A 20,908-nucleotide genomic window follows, 5' to 3' on the forward strand; every position below is an offset into this window, starting at 1 on the left:
GTTAATAGATCAATAACAGAGTTCCAAACCGGTCTACCAATAACCACTCCCAGACAGTCCTAGCAAAATTCTTGCTCTAGAATGATGTGAAATACGGGCCAATTCAAGAGGGTGCTACTAAATTAGTGTCTAAACCTAGTTTTGTTTTTGCCTATGTCAGTATGAATCACACACAGTGAATCATTAAATTGTTCTCTACAATATTATAACATTAATATGCTTGTACAGTGTTGATTTAAATAAGATTGTTTGTTGTGAACGTTGCTAGTTTAGACTGCACTGGTCTTGGTTGTATCGCTTCCATATTTCGACGTTGTGAGGTGGTAACATTTGGAGGCGTTTCCACGCTTTGGACCAATCAAAATCAACTTGGTACCCTTTGTCATTTTCTTCTCGAGATCCATGGCTTTCTATTTTTCAAACCCTGGTCAATCAACCTTGAGAGGGCCTGTTTCTATGGTGATTTTAAAGGGAAAACTCATAAATAAACTAAACAAAAATGGGGGAGGGTACATACTGATTCTGTTTGTTAGCTTTGTAAATTAATTGTGTCTGTGTGCGCACTTTTTTTAGCATTTTATTATTCTGTGGATTTCATTTATAAAAAGCCCATGTTATCCCACATGAACCTGCAGGCACTAGTTAGCTTGTCAGATGACACTGGACTTTGGCGCCGTTCTGCTCACGGAGCATTGTCCGAGTTCTATTGAGCAGTGACCACTTTTTGACCATGGCTGTAATCACATTCTAATCTTTAATCATGCTAAATTCTCTGAGTAAATCGTCTTTACCAGAAATTATTTGATATTGATATAATAACATCTGCATTGGGCCATTTTTAATATTTGACTGGAATGGTTGATTGGTGAAGTTAAGTGGGATTATTTATTGTGATTGCCCATTCAATATTACTGAATGTACACTTCAAGCAAACACATAATTCTGATGGGACCTTCCATAAGTGTTGACACAGGTCTGTCTTGGGGGCTCCTATCTCCCCTACTGTCTAGTTTTCTTGTCCTGCATCCTAAACAGGGTTGGCCTCAATTCCATTTCAAATCAGTACATTTAGGAAGTTCCTGAATGTCCAATTGACTGGATTGAAATGGAATTGATCCAGATCCTGAGTTTTTTTTTTTTAATAGTGTTGAGTTCTGTTCTTTTGATATTCTTTAGCTGTCCCGGGACTGTAAAGTGGAGGTGCAGCGTATCCTCCACCAGAGGGCGCTGGATGTGAAGCTGGACCCCGAGCTGCAGAGACGCTGTATGACTGACCTGGGGAAGTGGTGCAGTGAGAAGACGGAGTCTGGACAGGTACTGGAGGAGACCGCTTGCTGTCTGCCATCTCATCCATTAATTGAATTGTAGCCTGTAACTGCTGACGTGATGGTTTTGCTTTAAAATGCTGGATGCAGACAGTCCTTTACTATAGAATATGGCTGTACATATTGGGGCTAGATCAGGGGGACAGTAATTGTACAACCAGGGTGTAAAAAGTTTGACATGGACTTTTTTTTGGTGTTCCAGGAACTGGAGTGTCTACAGGACCACCTAGAGGAGCTGGTGTCAGAGTGCAGGGATGTGGTGGGCAACCTGACTGAACTGGCGTCTGAGGTGAGAGAGACTGGAGTACCAGGGACACGCTGACTAACTGGTTGACTGACTGACTTACTGACTGCTATGTAAGAAGAACTGGCTGTGGTAAACTATGGTTGGTCACATGGTAAAAGGGCGTTCTTCTCTTTTCCCACCAGGACATTCAGATTGAGACCCTGCTGATGAGAGCCTGTGAGCCAGTCATCCAGTCGCACTGTCACGTGAGTCCTACCTCTACCACAGCCCCGAGCGCCCTCTCAGGGTTTCTCATACCACCAACCCCCATTTTAACTCTACTAACAATGACCGGGATATCTCTCCTGTCAAGAATGTAAAATGATCCATCAGCTGATTTAACTGACATTTCTCCCCTTCTCTCTCCCAGGAGGTGGCAGATAACCAGATCGACACGGGGGATCTGATGGAGTGTCTGGTGCAAAACAAACACCAGAAGGAGATGAACGACAAGTGTGCTGTGGGAGTCACACATTTCCAACTGGTGAGTGAGTGTCTGTCGCCCAATTCCAAATTAACTCAACACTGGTGTCGATCTGAAATGATTGTATAGATGGAAGTGAGAAACATACAATATGCCTCTAAACCAATGCTTTCATCCAAAGCAACTTACAGTGCAGTGTGTTCATCCAGTTTGATAGTATGTGAGATTTGAACCCACGACTTTGACAGTTGCTTCACTCCCATTTCTCTGCGTTTCCCTTCTCCCTCTCAGGTCCAGATTAAGGACTTCCGTTTCTCCTACAAGTTTAAGATGGCCTGCAAAGAGGATGTGCTCAAACTCTGCCCCAACATCAAGAAGAAGTGAGTCTCGTCTGAGAGAGAACCTGGGCATAGTTGACCAAACTACAGTGAAACTTTAAACGGACCCAAACGTTCTCTCTTGCTGTCTCTCTAGGGTGGATGTAGTGCTCTGTCTAAGCACCACGGTGAGGAACGACACTCTTCAGGACGTCAAGGAGCAGCGCGTGTCTGTCAAGTGTCGTAAGCAGCTGAGGGTGGAGGAGCTGGAGATGTCTGAAGATGTCCGTCTGGAACCTGAGCTCTACGACTCCTGTAAGCAGGACATCGGGAGGCTGTGCCAGAACGTGGCCTTCGGGAATGCCCAGGTAAGGCCCACTGACAGCTGTTTGTGTGCCTTGAAAAAGCATTTAGTAAACACAGTATTTTTCATAACTATTGATTACGATGATGGCAACTATTGATGACTGTGACGTTTGTAATAGGTGATAGAATGTCTGAAGGAGAACAAGAGGCAGCTGACCCAGCGCTGTCACCACAGGGTGTTCAAGCTGCAGGAGGTAGAGATGATGGACCCAGAGCTGGACTTCCAACTCATGAGGGTCTGCAAGCAGATGATTCGGGTATGTATTTTTCAGTCATTTTAGCACTGAATGCATAACACAAGGACCCAAAGCAAGGAATGTAAGGAACTTTTTAACAATGGAGCTATGCTCAAAGGTGCTTCAGTCAAACCATGATTGCTGATTACGTTGTGTCCGTATGAAGTTGCTCTTCAGAGTAATTATAATTTTCTGAAGGAGAGGTCCCTGGCTGCTACTAAGACTGTCCCAGACAGACATGATGACTGGCTTGTTTTCTGTTGGTCTCTCCCAGTCTGTGTATGTAATCTGCATAGATGCAATACATTTAATCGATAATTAAGAGCAACGTTTCACCAGCTACGCTGCCTTCATCTGTGTTTCTGAGTGTCCTAGTGTTGTCTGTCTCTGCCAGCGGTTCTGTACTGAGGCTGATGCCAAGAACATGCTGCAGTGCCTGAAGCAGAACAAGAACAGCGAGCTGATGGACCCCAAGTGTAAACAGATGATCACAAAGAGACAGATCACACAGAATACAGGTGGATACTAAATATACACACACACTATAGCTCACAATATGAGTAGAGATTATGGCTTCCATCAAACATACTACAGGTGTTTACTGTATTACCCTACCCCTATGGTTCTCACCCTGTCTCCAAAAACTAACCCCTATGGTTCACCCTGTCGTGTTCTGTCCAGACTACAGGTTGAACCCAGTGCTGAGGAAGTCGTGTAAGGCTGACATCCCTAAATTCTGCCAAAGCATCCTGAACAAGGCTACAGGAGACAGTGAGCTGGAGGGGCAGGTTGTCTCCTGCCTCAAACTCAAATATGCAGACCAGGTCAGACTACACATGTTTACTGGGTCTCCTTATACGGACCAGAAATATTAATTCAACAATTTCAACTATTTTTACTGCGTTACAGTTCATATAAGGAAATCGGTCAATTGAAATGAATTCATTAGGCCCTAATGTATGTAATTCACCCGACTGGGCAGTGGTGCAGCCATTGGTGGCCCACCCACTGGGGAGCCAAGCTCAGCCAATCAGAATGAGTTTTTCCCCCCCACAAAAGGGCTTTATTACAGACAGAAATAGAAATACTCCTCAGTTTCATCTGCTGTCCGGCTGGCTGGTCTCAGATGACCCTGCAGGTGAAGAAGCAGGATGTGGAGGTCCTGGGCTGGCGTGGTTACACGTGGTCTGCGGCTGTGAGGCCGGGTGAATGTACTGTCTATATCTCTAAAACGACATTGGAGAGGCAGCTTATGGTAGAGAAATTAACATTAAATTGTCGATCTACAGCTCTGGTGGACATTCCTGCAGTCAGCATGCCAATTGCACGCTCCCTCAACTTCAGACATCCGTGTCATTGTGTTGTGTGACGAAACATCACATTTTAGTGGCCTTTTGTCCCCAGCACAGGATGTAGCTGTTTAATCATCTTCTTGATATGCCACACCTGTCAGGTGGATAGATTATCTTAGCAAAGGAGAACTGCTCACTAACAGGGATGTAAACCAATTTGTGCATAACTTTTGAGAGCAATACGCTTTTGGTGGGTATTGAACATTTCTGGGATCTTTTATTTCAGCTCATGGGACCCACATTTGACATGTTTGTATGTTTGTTCAGTATAGTCGACCATGTTTGAGTGATTGGTAGGTAGGTTACACGTACTGTTTGTGTGTGTTTTTGTCTGTGTGGGTGTACTTAGACCATTCTCTTACGTGTGTGTGTCTCCACAGCGTCTGTCTCCAGACTGTGAGGACCAGATCAGAGTGATCCTACAGGAGTCAGCTCTGGACTACAGACTGGACCCACAGCTGCAGATTCACTGCACTGATGAGGTGATTGGGTCTAAACAGGGGTGCATTCATTGTCTTGCAATGGAAACCATATACAGTTTTTAAGAACCAAACCGAATGAAATAGGGAGGGACCTTCCTAAATTTGCCAAATAAAAACTTTTGTTGCAAATCGTTTTCCGTGTGGAGGATTTCGCTACAGAATCATCACAATCAATACACCCCAGGATTATTACAAACACACACGTTTTTAACAGTTAAGAAATGGTGGTTATACATTACCCTTCTGCGTGTCAGATCTCTCGGCTGTGTCCAGAGGAGGCTGCGGCCCAGGAGCAGACCGGTCAAGTAGAGGAGTGTCTTAAAGTCAACCTCCTCAAGATCAAAGTGGAGGGCTGCAAGAAGGTGGGTGGTTCTGTTCTCTTCCCTCTCCTCTTGGTAAACAGAAACTGACAACGTTCAGCCGTCGTAAGAGTCTGAGAAACATCCTTTTAATTTCTCTTATCACCCACCTCTCTGCAGGAGGTTCTGAACATTCTGAAGGAGAGTAAAGCAGACATCTTTGTGGACCCTGTCCTCCACACGGCCTGCGCTCTGGACATCAAGCACCAGTGTGCTGCCATTCCACCAGGACGAGGGCGCCGTGAGTAGTACACACACCACCTGCACATTTGTACATTCATCCCTGTCCCCTGTAAGGCCTTTTCCTCTGTGCTGAATGGCCTTACCTTTTTTGCTTGTGTTTCTCGTCAGAGATGTCCTGTCTGATGGAGGCTCTGCAGGACAAGAGGGTGCGTCTGCAGCCAGAGTGTAAGAAGAGACTGCAGGACCGCATCGACATGTGGAGCTACGCTGCCAAGGTGAACAAGACGCACGCACAAACATGCCAACAAGACGTCACTAGCTTGCCTTAACTTCTTGCGTCGAGCCAACCCGGATCCGGGATCATGACTACAGCCTCAAGTTAACTATTCATGAAAATCGCAAATTAAATGAAATCAATATGCTAGCTCTCATGCTTAGCCTTTTGTTAACAACACTGTCATCTCAGATTTTCAAAAATATGCTTCTATACCATAGCAAAACTAGCATTTAGCGTTAGCATTTAGCATTTAGCGTTAGCATCACCAGGCAACATTTTCACAAAAAACAGCAAAAACATTCAATAAATCATTTACCTTTGAAGAACTTCGGATGTTTTCAATGAGGAGACTCTCAGTTAGATAGCAAATATTCAGTTTTCCTGAAAGATTATTTGTTTAGGAGAAATCGGTCCGTTTTCTGCGTCATGTTTGGCTACCAAAAAAACAAACAAATTCAGTTATAAAAACGCCAAACTTTTTCCAAAATAACTCTAATATCGACTGAAACATGGCAAACGTTGTTTAGAATCAATCCTCAAGGTGTTTTTCTACATATCTCTTCAATGATGTATCGTTCCTGGAAGTGTGCTTCTCCCTCTGTATCGCATGGTAAAATGAGTGCCACTGAGAATTGCGCACCAATTTAGACGAAGGACACCGGGCGGACACCTGGCAAATGTAGTCTCTTATGGCCAATCTTCCAATGATATGCCTACAAATACGTCACAATGCTGCAGACATCTTGGACGAACGGCAGAGAGCATAAGCTCGTTCACGGCACATTCACAGCCATATAAGGAGACGATAGTAAAACAGAGCTTCAAAAATTCAGCTCATCTCCTGTTTGAGGTTTCATCTTGGTTTCGCCTGTAGCATCAGTTCTGGGGCACTCACAGATCATATCTTTGCAGTTTTGAAAACGTCAGTGTTTTCTTTCCAAAGCTGCCAATTTATATGCATAGTCAAGCATCTTTTTGTGACAAAATATTGCGCTTAAAACGGGCACGTTTTTTTATCCAATAATGACATGGCGCCCCCATAGCGGCAGGGTAGCCTAGTGGTTAGAGCGTTGGACTAGTAACCGGAAGGTTGCAAGTTCAAACCCCCGAGCTGACAAGGTACAAATCTGTCGTTCTGCCCCTGAACAGGCAGTTAACCCACTTCCTAGGCCGTCATTGAAAATAAGAATTTGTTCTTAACTGACTTGCCTAGTTAAATAAAGGTAAAAAAATAATAATAGGTTGAAGAGGTTTCAACACTCACACCTGAGTCCCTTCAAAACAAGTGTGAACCTACCAAACATTACCACCACACTTTTTAATGCGTGTATGTTTTTTGTCATGAATTGAGCTATCAGTGGCTGCTACCCTCTTATTGCCTAGGATTCAACTCGCACAATATCACATTGAACAATCTCTACTTTTTCATACTTTGACACCCACACCTGCTCCCCTCCCCCTATGTCCCTCCAAGGTGGCCCCGGCTGAAGGCTTCTCGGACCTGGCCATGCAGGTGATGACCTCACCCTCCAAGACCTACATCCTGGCTATGATTGGCCTGAGCGTGTGCATTCTCTTCCTGTTTGGCCTGCTGTGTGGCCGCATGACCAAGCGATTAATGCAGGAGCAGAAGGACAGGTAGAGAGAGGGACCACAGAACCAGGACAGGGCCCTCACTCAACATAGCCCCAGCTGCCCTGACCTTAGCCTGGCTCTATGTACAAACATCTCCTTTTTATCCTCCTCTTCTGCCTCCTCCACATCCCTCCCCGAGACCGGCTTCTAGGGGGAGCCAGCCATTCGAGCTTCTGTCATCATTGCTATGCTGTCAGAGGGCCACGTAGGGTGCGGGCCTAGATTACCCAGTCGACCCTATAATAGTTGGTTTCACTGGTGTGAGAGTGGACATGCCCCGACTGTGAGACCGACTCATAACCCCTCCACCATCTCCACTCCAGTGTCTGACTGATGTTCTGAAGTTATACAGGAGACTTCTAGAAGGATGCTGCCGCCACCTGTTTGTCCTCCATCGCTCCACTGCTAACCAGCTAACGCTAACAGACCTGTACCGTCGGGCGGCCCAGTAAGGCCTGCCCGATGGGGCATGAGCAAAAATTCTGGAGTCTGCTTTTGGTTTCTCTTGCAGTGGTTTTCTTTTTTGCTTTATCTCATTTAGAGGTAATATTTCTTTACAGATGTTTTCTGTGGGGGGGTCAGTGGGGTAGAAGGTGGGGTGGCTTCACAATAAACAGTAAGAGTTATGTGAGAGAGACAGAATGTCTCCATACTAATGTTCTTCCCGAGAGGCTTTCAATGATTTCAGTACTGATACATTGCTTTTAGTGTGAGTGGTTGTGAGAATGAAAGTGTGTGTGAAATGGGTGTTAACTGTTTTTCTATTACATTGTTGTTCTTCTCCTGAGAGGGCAGTGGGGGGGGTTGACTGACTTCAGGTTGCCCATGTTTATTACATTCACTGATTTGCCATGAGACTGCCAGGTGTGAACTGTCCTCCACCAACTGAGCCGCATAGGAGAGGAGTCACACAGCCTACAGTATATTAGATCAGTTGTACACTTATAATAACTGATGATAAATAATATTGATTCCTCAATTTGTGATTATACTGACAGACCTGGCAGTGTATCATAGATGGCTCCAGTGCCAATGCTAACCGAATGGGTGGTATGGTAGAGAAACGGTTAGCATTGACCAGATGGCTGGACATCCAGTTGAGTAGTCTCACACATTTCTCTCAAGGTACTCAGAGTTAATAATGGGCATTTCAAAGTTGGAGAGCTGGGTCTAGGTGGTCTGATTGGACACAACACTGGTGACAGACGGTGCAGGAAGATATGTTTAATTTTGAACACTAACATTTCCATAGCTTCCCATGTAGCAGATTTAAGCCAAGGGTATCTAGTGGCGTTAGGATGGTGGTAGAAGGGGTCAAGAACAATGCAAAAAAATAAAGACAAGTGCTTATAGAGAAGTTTTTGTTTGAAATTATACTGGAACCATTGCACATTTGTATGTTATTTTAGTTATATATGCACAGTACCAGTCAAATGTTTGGAAACATACTCATTCAAGTATTTGTCTTTATTTGGACTTTTCTACGTTGTAGAATAATAGTGAAGACATCAACTATGAAATAAGTGTAGTAACCAAAAAAAAAAAATCAAATTCTATATTTGAGATTCTTCAAATAGCTACCCTTTGCTTTGATGACAGCGTTGCACACTCTTGGCATTTTCTCAACCAGCTTCACCTGGAATGCTTTTCAAACAGTCTTGAAGGAGTTCCCACATGCTGAACACTTGTTGGGTGCTTTTCCTTCACTCTGGTCCAACTCATCCCAAACGATCTCAATTGGGTTGAGGTCGGGTGATTGTGGAGGCTAGGTCATCTGATACAGCACCCAATCACTTTCCTTGGTCAAATAGCCCTTACACATCCTGGTGGTGTTTGGTAATTGTCCTGTTGAAAAACAAATGATAGTCCCACTAAGCGCAAACCAGAATGGATGGCGTATCGCTGCATAATGCTCTGGTAGCCATGCTGGTTAAGTGTGCCTTGAATTCTAAATAAATCACTGACAGTGTCACCAGAGAAGCACCATCACACTTCCTCCATGCTTCACGGTGGGAACCGCACACCCGTTCCCCTACTCTGCATCTCACAAAGACACAGTGCTTGGCACCAAAAATCTCACATTTGTACAGGCCAAAGGACACATTTCCTCTGGTCTAATGTCCATTACTTGTGTTTCTTCGCCCAAGGAAGCCTCTTCTTATTGGTGTCCTTTAGTAGTAGTTTCTTTGCAGGAATTTGACCGCAAAGCACACCTATTAATTGAAAGGCATTCCAGGTGACTACCTCATGAAGCTGGTTGAGAGAATGCCAAGTGTGCAAAGCAGTCAAGGCAAATGGTGGCTACTTTGAAGAATCTCAAATATAAAATATATTTTGATTTAACACTTTTTTTTGGTACTACATGATTCTATATGTGTTATTTTATCATTTTATTGTCTTCACTGTTATTCTACAATGTAGAAAAAAGTAAAAATAAAGAAATCCTTGAATGAGGTGTGTCCAAACATTTGACTGGTACTGTATATTGTTTGGTCCTAGCCTTATTTATTTGTTTACTAATGGTCAAAGTTTGAGTCCTTTTTTGATTTGAATGTTCTCTTGTTGCCTTTTCTCCAGAGCCCCACAGTGGTGTCAAAATACTCGTAAAGCCTAGTGGTCAAACAGGGAAATGGTTTCAATTATTTTTTTCACATGGGATTTTTAGAAACACTTAAATAAGGGCTGTGTTTCATGTAATCTTACCCTGGCGTGACGTTTGGATAAGCGTATAAATCTCAATCCGACAAGGTGACTTAGCAATATATTCGACTCTATTTACTCTGAATCGAAAATGCAAATTAGCATAAAAGTAGACATCATGCAGAACTACAAATCCCTGCTGACACCTTTGCTAACAGGTATTGTGTCAATTTAAATCTTGCACAAGACAATATACAGAATTATCCATTTAAAACAAAGTAGCCAATTTGTTCATTACAACATTTAGTTAACATTGGATAGTTAATCCAGGGCTTTTTACCTTTGCCTCATTTTGGCAATTCTGCATGTTTACTTTTATGCTAATGAGCATTTTCTAATCAGAGTAAATGGAGCTGACTGTTGATAAAAGTCACCTTGTTGGAGACCGATTTACATGGTTATCAAAACGTCATGCCAAGGTAAGCCTACATGAAACACAGCCCTTATGTTCAGTGTTTCTAAAATTGAATAGAAAAAATGAATGGTTGGGAAACGATTGGAACCATTTCCTCGTTTGACCACTAGGTTTTATGGGTATTACGACACATACTGTGGTACTCTATTGCCTGTATAGCCAAGGGCTTTCACCTTCGAGTGAAGCCTGGGAGCTGAGGGTGGTGGTGGAGGGGGGCTTGGTGTTGTCACTCCAGGAGCTTCTTTCCTCAGTGCGGGAATGAATTCTGTCTGCTGCCATTTTTGTTTCAGTTATTACTCAAAAGTACTTATTCAGTTGGGACTTAAACTTTAACCAATCCAGTCAGAGGAAAGCCCTCTCAACGAGAAGAGTTCAAAGGCATTTTCATGATGATGATTCAACAATCATTTTCGCAAAACAAACTGTAATGCCATGTAAATGGGATTTGAGTAGTTTTTCTCCTATTGCTACTATGTCATTGCCTTGTTCTTGAATTGGTGTGAGTCCTTCCTTCCTTCCTTGCTTGTAAAAACAGTTGATAATTTGACTTGTAAAATGGACTGCTGTCATGCTCAAAGGTAGATTGGTCAATGCGTGCCTACTCTGACAATCCCAGATAGTGTTCCTTCATGTATGTACATAAAGTGTGTGTGTGTGTGTAAGATAGGGATCCTTCATGTATGTACATAGTGTGTGTATACATATACCACAGGCCCCTGGCCCACTCCTAACACCCCTTCAAACTGAGCAAAGGTGTGTATGTGCACCCCTCAAAGCGGTTATACCCCAACTTGGGAGAGGGGTAACCTTCTAACAGACGCCTAGAAGAGATCTCATGGCTTTTTTTTATTTTTACAAGCACTCCTCTCTTGTGCTATCCAGACTGCATTAAATACTGTTGAGTCGTTCTACTGTTGCTTACTGTTATTTCTGTCAAAAGCTTTCATCAAGTCAAAATGAAATGATAACTTTAACAATGACTATAACATGATTTAAGATGATGATAAAAATGTTTTGTAATATGTGTTTAAATTTCCGGAGGTCCTTTGCTTTCATCTCTGATTATGCCATGTACTTGAGATGTAACCGAATAACGTATTTCCCTGGTTTAGGTTTTTGTTCTGTACAGATGAAGTTGGAGAATTTGTTAATAAAGACTGCAGGTTTTTATACTGTTGTCCACTTTGAATAGAGTGACCAGTACCAGCATAATGTCTATTGAGAGAGGTGTTGGGACACTGGGAGGATGGAGGTTGTAGCGCCAGGCAAAGCCTCAAAACCCACTTGGGACAGCTTTTTGATTATCTACACTTACTCACCTACCCCCTCAGTTTAGGGTCCAAGCCAGGAGGGTCTCATGTTCATTCCAGCCCTCTGCACAAAGTTAATCTAGTCTAGGGACACAAGTAGCCTGTATTGACACATGGACATACATTTGCAGGTTCTTGTTGATTTTAGTACATTCTGAAGCATACCCAGTGATTGCAACTTCAGTCAACTTTTTCTCTCCAGCTCCACAATCTGCATGACATCCTACTCTGTGTGCCTTGCTGTACATACTCATGTTGCCATACCTCTAAATTCACTTTGTTGCCACGTCTTTTTAGGGTAGCCTGGTTGGTGACGATGCCAGGCTGTGCTAGGCACTGCCATATCCACAGTAGTTTAACTTACGTTCAGGATGAGTACTCATGCCAGAGGTCCTCTCGGGCCACGAGTAGTGAATTACCTATCTGTAGGGAACACACTGCCTTGCTGTGTGCTGTTTGCATGGGGTTCAACCTTTCATGTGCTCAACCGGACCCAGTAAGTCTTATATTTCTATTTGATTTATTCTTTTAGCAGATGCTCTTATCCAGACTGACTTACAGGGGCAATTATGGTCCAAGTGCTTTGCTCAAGGGCACATTGACTATTTTTCTTCTCCCACCTAGTCTGCTCTGGGATTTGAACCAGCAACCTTACTGGCCCTACACTAAACCGCTAGTTCAGCGTTTCCCCAGCTCTGTCCTTGACCCCAGGGCGTGCACGTTTAGGTTTTTGCGCTAATGGTACACAGCTGATTCAAATCATCAAAGCTTGATAATCAGTTGATTATTTGAATCAGCTGTGTCGTGCTAGGGCAAAAACCAAAATGTGCACCCCTTTGGGGTCCTGGGGACTGAATTTGTCAAACCTTGCATAAGACCCTTTATTTTTTAGAAAAACTAAAATGTTCTATTCATCAGGCAGATAAGCCTCATGACCATCTGAAGAACTGACCTGTGACATTCTGGAGTGTGTGTATGTGTGTACAGGTCATTGTCAGATGGATGGCTGGATTGATAGATCCTGTTTGTCTGCCTTCCAGTGCATACATGGGCAGATGGATAGGTAGTGTATTCTCCCTGTAAGGACCAGGTGCACTGGATAGACAACATTTAGAAAACGATTTACGTTTTGATAATATTGTCATTTGAATGATCTTTAGATAGTGTCTGGAGACCGTTGCTGGGTGTTAAGAAGACCAGGACCAGCTCCTATCATTTGCAATGTGATGGAATGGTGGAACGATTTAATTGAACACTCCGCAATCAGCTGGCTAAGACACAGCTCCAATAGCCTGGTGAGTGGGACGAGTGCCTCAGCCAAGTCGCCCTGGCCAACGATATTAGTGTTTTTTCATGCACAGTGAAGCTTTACAGGGACTAATTGTTAAATGGATATATTTTTATTATATGAACGTATTCCTACAACTTCAGAGAATATCCAATTAAGCAAAATGATAAACATTTAGAAATTGCAAAAACAAGTTACAAAACATAGTTTGAAGAGGACCTCAAATCACACATGCCTTACAAAAAACAAACGCATACAAAACAAATATAGACAAATATCACTTAAGTATGGAAACTCAATACTAATGACCTCTCATTTATAGTATGCATTACACCTGAGGTGGTGCTCTGCCTGTAACACTAAAGCTACTAATTCCATAGCCCAAAGAAACATTGTATTAAGCACACAGCCTCCGGTTCATTCATAAAAATACCTCAAATTCGCCAAGGTGATAATGAGAGCAGCCTAAAGCCTAATATACAATTTTAAAAGATTTACATTATGATCCCTGTATTGACAGACCAGGGAGAAAAAACAACAGTATGGCTAGTTCCGGACTTCCTGTGTAACACAGCATAGCCATCTACACAGAGGCCTCCCCCTCGCCATTACCCACAATGTTCTCGCAGTAGTTCAAATCTCTCCACCACACCAGACAGTGCTCTCTCATCTTCTCTCCCACTGTCCCCCTCATTCTCCCTTCTCGCTCTTCTTCACTCTAGAATCTCTCATCTCCACCTCTGCCTCCAGAGTAGAGGGCACTGCATGGGGCTCACGGAGCAGAGTATCCGTCTCCCTGCCCGAGCGTAGTGACCACGACTCCCCAGCAGGCCGAAGCACAGCGTGGCGCCTGCAGGCACCCGTGGGGCGAACATGTTGGAGAACACAGGCAGGAAGTGGAAGGAGACAAAGTTGGGAGCCTGGGAGTAGGCCTTGTCCCCCACCACTCACGGGTAGGGTGAGGAGGGTTCTTCTTGTTTCACCTGGGAAATATAACTTAACAAAATAATAAATCCAAACTCGCATCCTTAAACCCCTCTAAATGTTGTTTTCTATTGTGGTATTGTGTATCTGTCTTAATTTCAGTTATTTATATGCTCAATAAAAAATGAATTGTTCAGAGCAAGGGCTAATTTAGGTGAATGTGGTTGTGAGCCAAATGATGGGTGGAGCTGCACAGTGGTGACACTGGCATTTCAAATTTTTCTCTCCACAGAAACAGCTAAATTGTTAGTTTGTTTCAAAATGATTGAGAGTGTAGGGAATCTCTTTCTGCATTGAATCAGTGTAGCTTTTAATCTCAGTGCAGTGGTTCCAAAACTTTTTACAGTCCGTACCATTTCAAACATTCAACCTCCAGCTGCGTACCCACTCCAGCACCACGGTCAGCACACTCTCAAATGTTGTTTTTTGCCATCATTGTAAGCCTGCCACACACACACACTATACAATACATTTATTAAACATAAGAATGAGTGTTAGTTTTTGTTACAACTCGGCTCGTGGGAAGTGACAGAGCTCTTATATGACCAATGCACAAATAATAACATAATAAGAATCAATAATTTTGCTCTTTATTTAACCATCTTACATATAAAACTGTACCCCAGTTTGGGATTATCTGTCTTAATGCAACCGCGATATGGTTTGATGACAACGGAAAGGGTTTTGTTTTTGTTACACCAGTTACTTACATAAGAGAGGTATTCATACGCCTTGCATGTATTATGTGAGGACCCTCCATGTGCACACAATGGGAGTCCCTGTATGTTTTCACACACTCCTGGTCTTGGGTGCGGTTGTGGTGTTTCCTCTCACACTCATCAATATCTACCCAGAGGCGGAGGGGGGAGACAAGAAACACAAGTAACCAAGACTGGTCCCCAATAAGCCTAAGTCACATCTCCCAAAGCGTCAGTTTAACTGGAAAAGCTTTATCATATAATACAGAGTCACCATTAGTTTTCATTGCGATTACAAAGTAGCACTGTTCCATCAAAAATCCATGGATGCAAGTAGTGCTAAATATCAGAGGTGGTATCAAATGTAATCCCCCTGTAACAAACTGTGGCTCAGACCAGGGTACTATAGTAGCTCTTATTGGTGGATCAAATCAAATCGATTTTGTCATGCGCCGAATACAACAGGTGTAGACCGTACAGTGAAATGCTTACTTACAAGCCCTAACCAAAAATGCAGTAAAAAATTTAAGAAAAATTAAAATAAAAAATAATTAATGAGTAGCAGTAAAATATCAAAAGTGAGGCTATATACAGGGGGCACCGGTACAGAGTCAATGTGCGGGGGCACCGGTTAATTGAGGTAATATGTACAAGTAGGTAGAGTTATTAAAGTGGCTATTCATAGATAATAACAGAGAGTAGCAGCAGTGTAAAAAAAAGGGAGGGGGGGCAATGCAAGTAGTCTGGGTAGCCATTTGATTAGATGTTGAGGAGTCATATGGCTTGAGGGTAGAAGCTGTTTAGAAGCCTCTTCTCTTGGTTTAGAAGCCAAGACTTGGCGCTCTGGTACCGCTTGCCATGTGGTAGCAGAGAGAACGGTCTATGACTTGGGTGGCTGGAGTCTTTGACATTTTTTAGGGCCTTCCTGTGACATCCCCTGCTATAGAGGCCCTGGATGGCAGGAAGGTTAGCCCCAGGGATGTACTGGGCCGTATGCACTATCCTCTGTAGTGCCTTGCGGTCGGAGGCCGAGCAGTTGTCATACCAGGCAGTGATGCAACTAGTCAGGAGGCTCTCTGGTGCAGTTGTAGAACCTTTTGAGGATCTGAGGACCCATGGCAAATCTTTTCAGTCTTTTTTACCGGAAACTTTCTTCGAGTATGCAGCATTACTAATTATCAAATCAGATTATTTGTCACGTGCGCTGAATACAACAGGTTTCACCTTACAGTGAAATGCTTACTTACAGGCTCTAACCATTAGGTGAACACCTGCTCTTTCCATGACATAGACTGACCAGGTGAAAGCTATGATCCGTTATTGATGTCACCTGTTAAATCCACTTCAATCAGTGTAGATTTTGCCTTTGAAAGGGGTATGGTAGTCGGTGCAAGGCACACTGGTGGTTTGTGTCAGGAACTGCAATGCTGCTGGGTTTTTCACGCTGAACAGTTTCCCATGTGTATCTAGAATGGTCCTCCACCCAAAGGACATCCAGACAACTTGACACAACTGTGGGAAGCATTGGAGTCAACATAGGGTAGCATCCCTGTAAAACATTTTCGACACCTTGTAGAGTCCATTCCCCGACGAATTGAGGCTGTTCTGAGGGCAAAATGGGGTGGAACTCAATATAAGGAAGGTTTTCCTAATCAAATCAAATGTTAATGGTCACATACACATTTCACATATGTTACTGCTTGTTTTGTACACTCAGTGTATAACGCGAACGTCTACGTGTTTGAATCTCATCACGGACAACTTTAGCATTTAAGCTAATTAGCAACTCTGCAACTACTTGCTACTTTGCAACTACTTACTATGTTAGCTAACCCTTCCCCTAACCTTAACCCTTACCTTATAACCATAACCTTTACCCCAACCTTAACCCTTAACCCCTAACCTGGTTAACATTAGCCACCTATCACTGAGTCCAGGTTGCAGTAAATTCGTAAGATATCATACCTTTTGAAAATTCATAACATATTGTACAAATTGTAATTTGTAACATATTGTACAAATTGTAATTTGTAACACATCATACAAATTATAATTCGTAACACATCATACGAAATGGATGATGGACATCCACAAATTAATATATACCATACCATGTAACATGAATTAATTGGCATGTCCCAGATTTATTTTTACTATCTTACGCCCACCACTGAGTCCTGGTTGCAGCCTCGAGAGCAGATGCCACATTTCTCCATGCTTAACAGACGACCAGTTTAAAGTCAAAATGAGGACCTGAATGTACCACATACTGAGTAGTCTCTCTCTTTCACCCCTGTTTATAGGTGCAGCTTGCTAGATGTCCACAAGGTGACTCCTTTTGTTTGGATTCCTCCAGACAAGAGATTAGACTACACCCATATCCACTACACCCATATCCACTACACCCATATCCACTACACCCATATCCACTACACCCATATCCACTACATCCATATCCACTACACTCATATCCACTACACCCATATCCACTACACCCATATCCACTACACCCATGGCTCTGAATTCCCCTGTCTTGGCTCTGCTTTTGGAAGATTTTAAGTAGTCATGAAAAACTTGTCTGGGCATTTTGTAATTAGAGGACCATGTCATAATATGATTTAGAGACTGCTTACATTATTGTGAATAGTTGCTATCATATTTTGATTTTACAATGAGGCACAAAAGCTCTAGCCAAGTACCTCAACTCCTCCGGAGTTGTTTGCAGACTAGAGTTTTTAAAATGATCCTCAGACTCCTTCAAGTCACTATGGACAGAGGACCTATGTTTGTCCTCTGCATGCCTTTTTTTGTTTGCTGAAAACCATACTTTTTAAATAAAACGTTAATCAAATACAACCACTGACTGTTTCCTTGTTGAGATTCAATTGGCACATGCACATTCACACTGAGTTGCCATTAGAGCAACAGCAACTAGGAAACCGTCGGTGGTTGTATTTGATTAAGGTTTTATTAAAAGTTTGTATTTCAGCAAACAGAGACAGGTATGCAGAGGACAAACATTGGTACACCGGTTTAGCAACTCGAAGAAGGTTGGAGGTTCATTTCAAACACTAGTCTGTGATGTGGAGAAGGAATCTGTGTAGTGTAGTCTACAGGGATGGCGTGTGTGTGCACGTGCGCTGCTCCTCTCCAGAGCATAGAGAACCTGTAAACTTGCATAAAATAGGGGGATTTAAAAAGGACATGATTGGAAACAGCCTGACAGGAACAATGACATTGGGATTAACTTTCGGGCTAACTCGAGCAATATTTTTCTTGGTTGCTGCATTGTATGGCAAACTAGAATTGGAGGAAGGGATTACAGTTACAATCCTCTTCTAAAAACCGCTGTATCTTAATTACTTTCACTTCAGGGTAGAGGAGGAAGCCACTACCAATTACACACACAATACCTTTATCAGGCCTTCTCTCTGTCTCTCACACACACAGACCTTCACTCCCTCCCTTCCACACACACACACACACACACACACACACACACACACACACACACACACACACACACACACACACACACACACACACACACACACACACACACACACACACACACACACACACACACACACACACACACACACACACACACACACACAGCCCCTCACTCACTCACACACACACAAGAGACCGAGATAATATGGAGATTGTGTGATACAGCTGGTCAGGTGTATAAACTAACAATTCTCTCCAAAGGAGAGGACCATAGAGCTGAGTTAGCCCTCTCTCTCCATCCCAGTGAACTATCATAACCCATAGTGTGAGCTCGCTGGCTCCCTGGCCTACTACCTCTGACAAGCCATTAATGGTGAGCAGATCAGCTCTGTTTGAAGGCTGTATTAATTAGGGAAGAGGATGACAGAACACTCCTGGAGTTCACTGATCCTCAGTGCTTGCAGCCACAAAACAGTTTCTTCCGGTTCTCTTCATTCAAGACCCATGATGAGGATGTGTGTTCTCTATTATATTGTGTGGTAATTTGGGGGGTGTTACTATAACTGAAGTAGCTTTGCGGTGTTGTGTCATTTCTCACAGGTGCTGATTGGCTGAAGACTGTCTCTTCTTCTGAAACTGTATCAATGATTGTACAAAGAGTTTGTAGACAATGTTCCGTCTAATTTTGGGGGGCACTGAGCAAATTTGAGGTATTGTGATCAGAAACTTTGAGGAACTTCCAGTTTGCGTTTACAGTGAATACTAAGGCTGTACCCTTACAGTTTTAAACAGTAGCCAAAAGGCTATTGTGGCTATTTTAAACATAATGTAGGTCTACCAACAATACCAATGGAGCAAATCCCATAACATTTTCACATGGAAATAGCTTTTAATTTCTATGATATAGCCTTCAGTAGCCTATATGTGGTGTTCAATGCAGGCCTACATTATTTGCATATTGAAGCCTGTCTCAAAATACAAAATTGCCCCTTTAATTAAAATAAGCTTTTCAACTGACTGGCTTTTCAAAGACAGGTTGAAATGTAGCCTACGGGTTTTGTGCTCTTCTAGGAAGCATTACTTCCCCATTGCTGACCTATACGTATATATAACTGGGCAAATAACTCGCTAAATAGCACATAATATCAACAAATGTGCAAACGCGCTGGTCTGCTACCCCCGCCAATATAATTCTACTCCGTTTCGCTCTGGTTCTGCGTATAACAAAATCACAGACAAAATCTTGCAAAGTTAGATTTGTTTTGATTTGTTGCATTGAAAAGGGTATGATATAATGTTGATTCGATCACAAAAAAAACGTTGATCTATATAGTACAAACTAAAGGGGCGAACTATGAAATGTAATCTATTGGGTCTCTGCATGGCATTTCTTCAGCACGGCAGTCCTTGAGGAAATGCGCAGCACCCAAAAAAAGTGAGAACAAGGTGATCTCCACTATGTTTTCTAGTTTGCATTCATTGGAATTTTCAACCTCATTTTAAACCAGAGATGCTGTTTTTTCAGTTGATAGCAGCATATCCTCAATGGAATGCATTGTATGTGCACTGGTAGTGATAAGGACTGGCTGACAGGGGTAAACGTCACAGATAAATAAATAAACTCAAGAGACCACAATCCACTCAATATCATCATATCTTAATTAGATAGGACGAGTTTAATTAAAATGTAATCATTAAATTGATTTTCTAATTAAAATGGAGTTAGCTGATGGTCGATCTCATTGGCTCGACAGTCTGCAGTCATTGATCTTAGTGTGTGTGTGCGTCTAAAGTGTAGTTGTGTATTTCTTAACTTTGAGATGTATGTACAGTACAAGTCAAACGTTTGGGCACACCTACCCATTCCAGGTTTTGTCTTTCTTTCTATTTTCTACCTTGTAGAATAATAGTGAGACGACATAGTTATTTCATAGTTTTGATGTCTTAAATTTTATTCTACAATGTAGAAAATAGTAAAAAATAAAGAACAATCCTTGGATGAGTAGGTCTGTCCAAACTTTTGACTGGTACTGTATGTATGTAACTGAACAGTTTTTAAATGTATATAGGCATGGTACTGAGGGCATGTACATACAATTGAAGTCGGAAGTTTACATACACCTTAGCCAAATACATTTAAACTCAGTTTTCACAATTCCTGACATTTAATCCAAGTAAAATATTCCCTGTTTTAGGTCAGTTAGGATCACCACTTTATTTTATGAATGTGAAATGTCAGAGCAATAGTGGAGAGAATTATTTATTTAATCTTTTATTTATTTCATCACATTCGCAGTGGGTCAGAAGTTTACATACACTCAATTAGTATTTGGTAGCATTGCCTTGTGTCAAACGTTTCGTGTAGCCTTCCACAAGCTTCCCACAATAACTTGTGTGAATTTTGGCCCATTCCTCCTGACAGAGCTGGTGTAACTCAATAAGGTTTGTAGGCCTCCTTGCTCACACACGCTTTTCAGTTCTGCCCACAAATGTTCTATGAGATTGAGGTCAGGGCTTTGTGATGGCCACTCCAATACCTTGACTTTGTTGTCCTTTCAGTGATTTTGCCACAACTTTGGAAGTATGCTTGGGGTCATTGTCCATTTGGAAGACCCATTTGCGACCAAGCTTTAACTTTAACTGATGTCTTGAGATGTTGCTTCAATATATCCACCTCATTTTCCTTTCTCATGACGCCATCTACTTTGTGAAGTGCACCAGTCCCTCCTGCAGCAAAGCACCCCCACACATGATGCTGCCACCCCCATGCTTCACAGTTGGGATGGTGTTCTTCGGCTTGCAAGCCTTCCCCTTTTTC

At 42.6% G+C, this 20,908-nt stretch overlaps 1 protein-coding gene and 1 long non-coding RNA gene across 3 annotated transcripts in view; both read left to right on the forward strand.

Moving 5' to 3' along the window:
* Window positions 1-11,527, forward strand: part of LOC118359279 (Golgi apparatus protein 1) — a 29,694-nt gene extending 18,167 nt beyond the window's left edge. For both annotated transcript variants that reach the window (XM_035737737.2, XM_035737739.2), the window contains 14 exons: window positions 1,177-1,314; window positions 1,528-1,614; window positions 1,755-1,817; window positions 1,982-2,095; window positions 2,327-2,415; window positions 2,510-2,720; window positions 2,838-2,975; window positions 3,349-3,472; window positions 3,636-3,778; window positions 4,687-4,788; window positions 5,043-5,150; window positions 5,268-5,388; window positions 5,499-5,605; window positions 7,082-11,527. In XM_035737737.2, coding sequence (XP_035593630.1) covers window positions 1,177-1,314; window positions 1,528-1,614; window positions 1,755-1,817; window positions 1,982-2,095; window positions 2,327-2,415; window positions 2,510-2,720; window positions 2,838-2,975; window positions 3,349-3,472; window positions 3,636-3,778; window positions 4,687-4,788; window positions 5,043-5,150; window positions 5,268-5,388; window positions 5,499-5,605; window positions 7,082-7,249 — 1,713 coding nt within the window. In that variant the 3' untranslated portion in view covers window positions 7,250-11,527. The remainder of the gene's footprint in view (window positions 1-1,176; window positions 1,315-1,527; window positions 1,615-1,754; window positions 1,818-1,981; window positions 2,096-2,326; window positions 2,416-2,509; window positions 2,721-2,837; window positions 2,976-3,348; window positions 3,473-3,635; window positions 3,779-4,686; window positions 4,789-5,042; window positions 5,151-5,267; window positions 5,389-5,498; window positions 5,606-7,081) is intronic.
* A 958-nt stretch (window positions 11,528-12,485) lies between these two features.
* LOC118358747 (uncharacterized) lies at window positions 12,486-13,983 on the forward strand. Its single transcript, XR_004820532.1, has 3 exons — window positions 12,486-12,730; window positions 12,828-12,962; window positions 13,678-13,983. It is a non-coding gene; the product is annotated as an uncharacterized LOC118358747 (long non-coding RNA).
* Window positions 13,984-20,908: the final 6,925 nt, after the last annotated feature.

Source organism: Oncorhynchus keta, chromosome 26 (genome assembly GCF_023373465.1).
Source record: "Oncorhynchus keta strain PuntledgeMale-10-30-2019 chromosome 26, Oket_V2, whole genome shotgun sequence".
Classification (NCBI taxonomy): domain Eukaryota; kingdom Metazoa; phylum Chordata; class Actinopteri; order Salmoniformes; family Salmonidae; genus Oncorhynchus; species Oncorhynchus keta.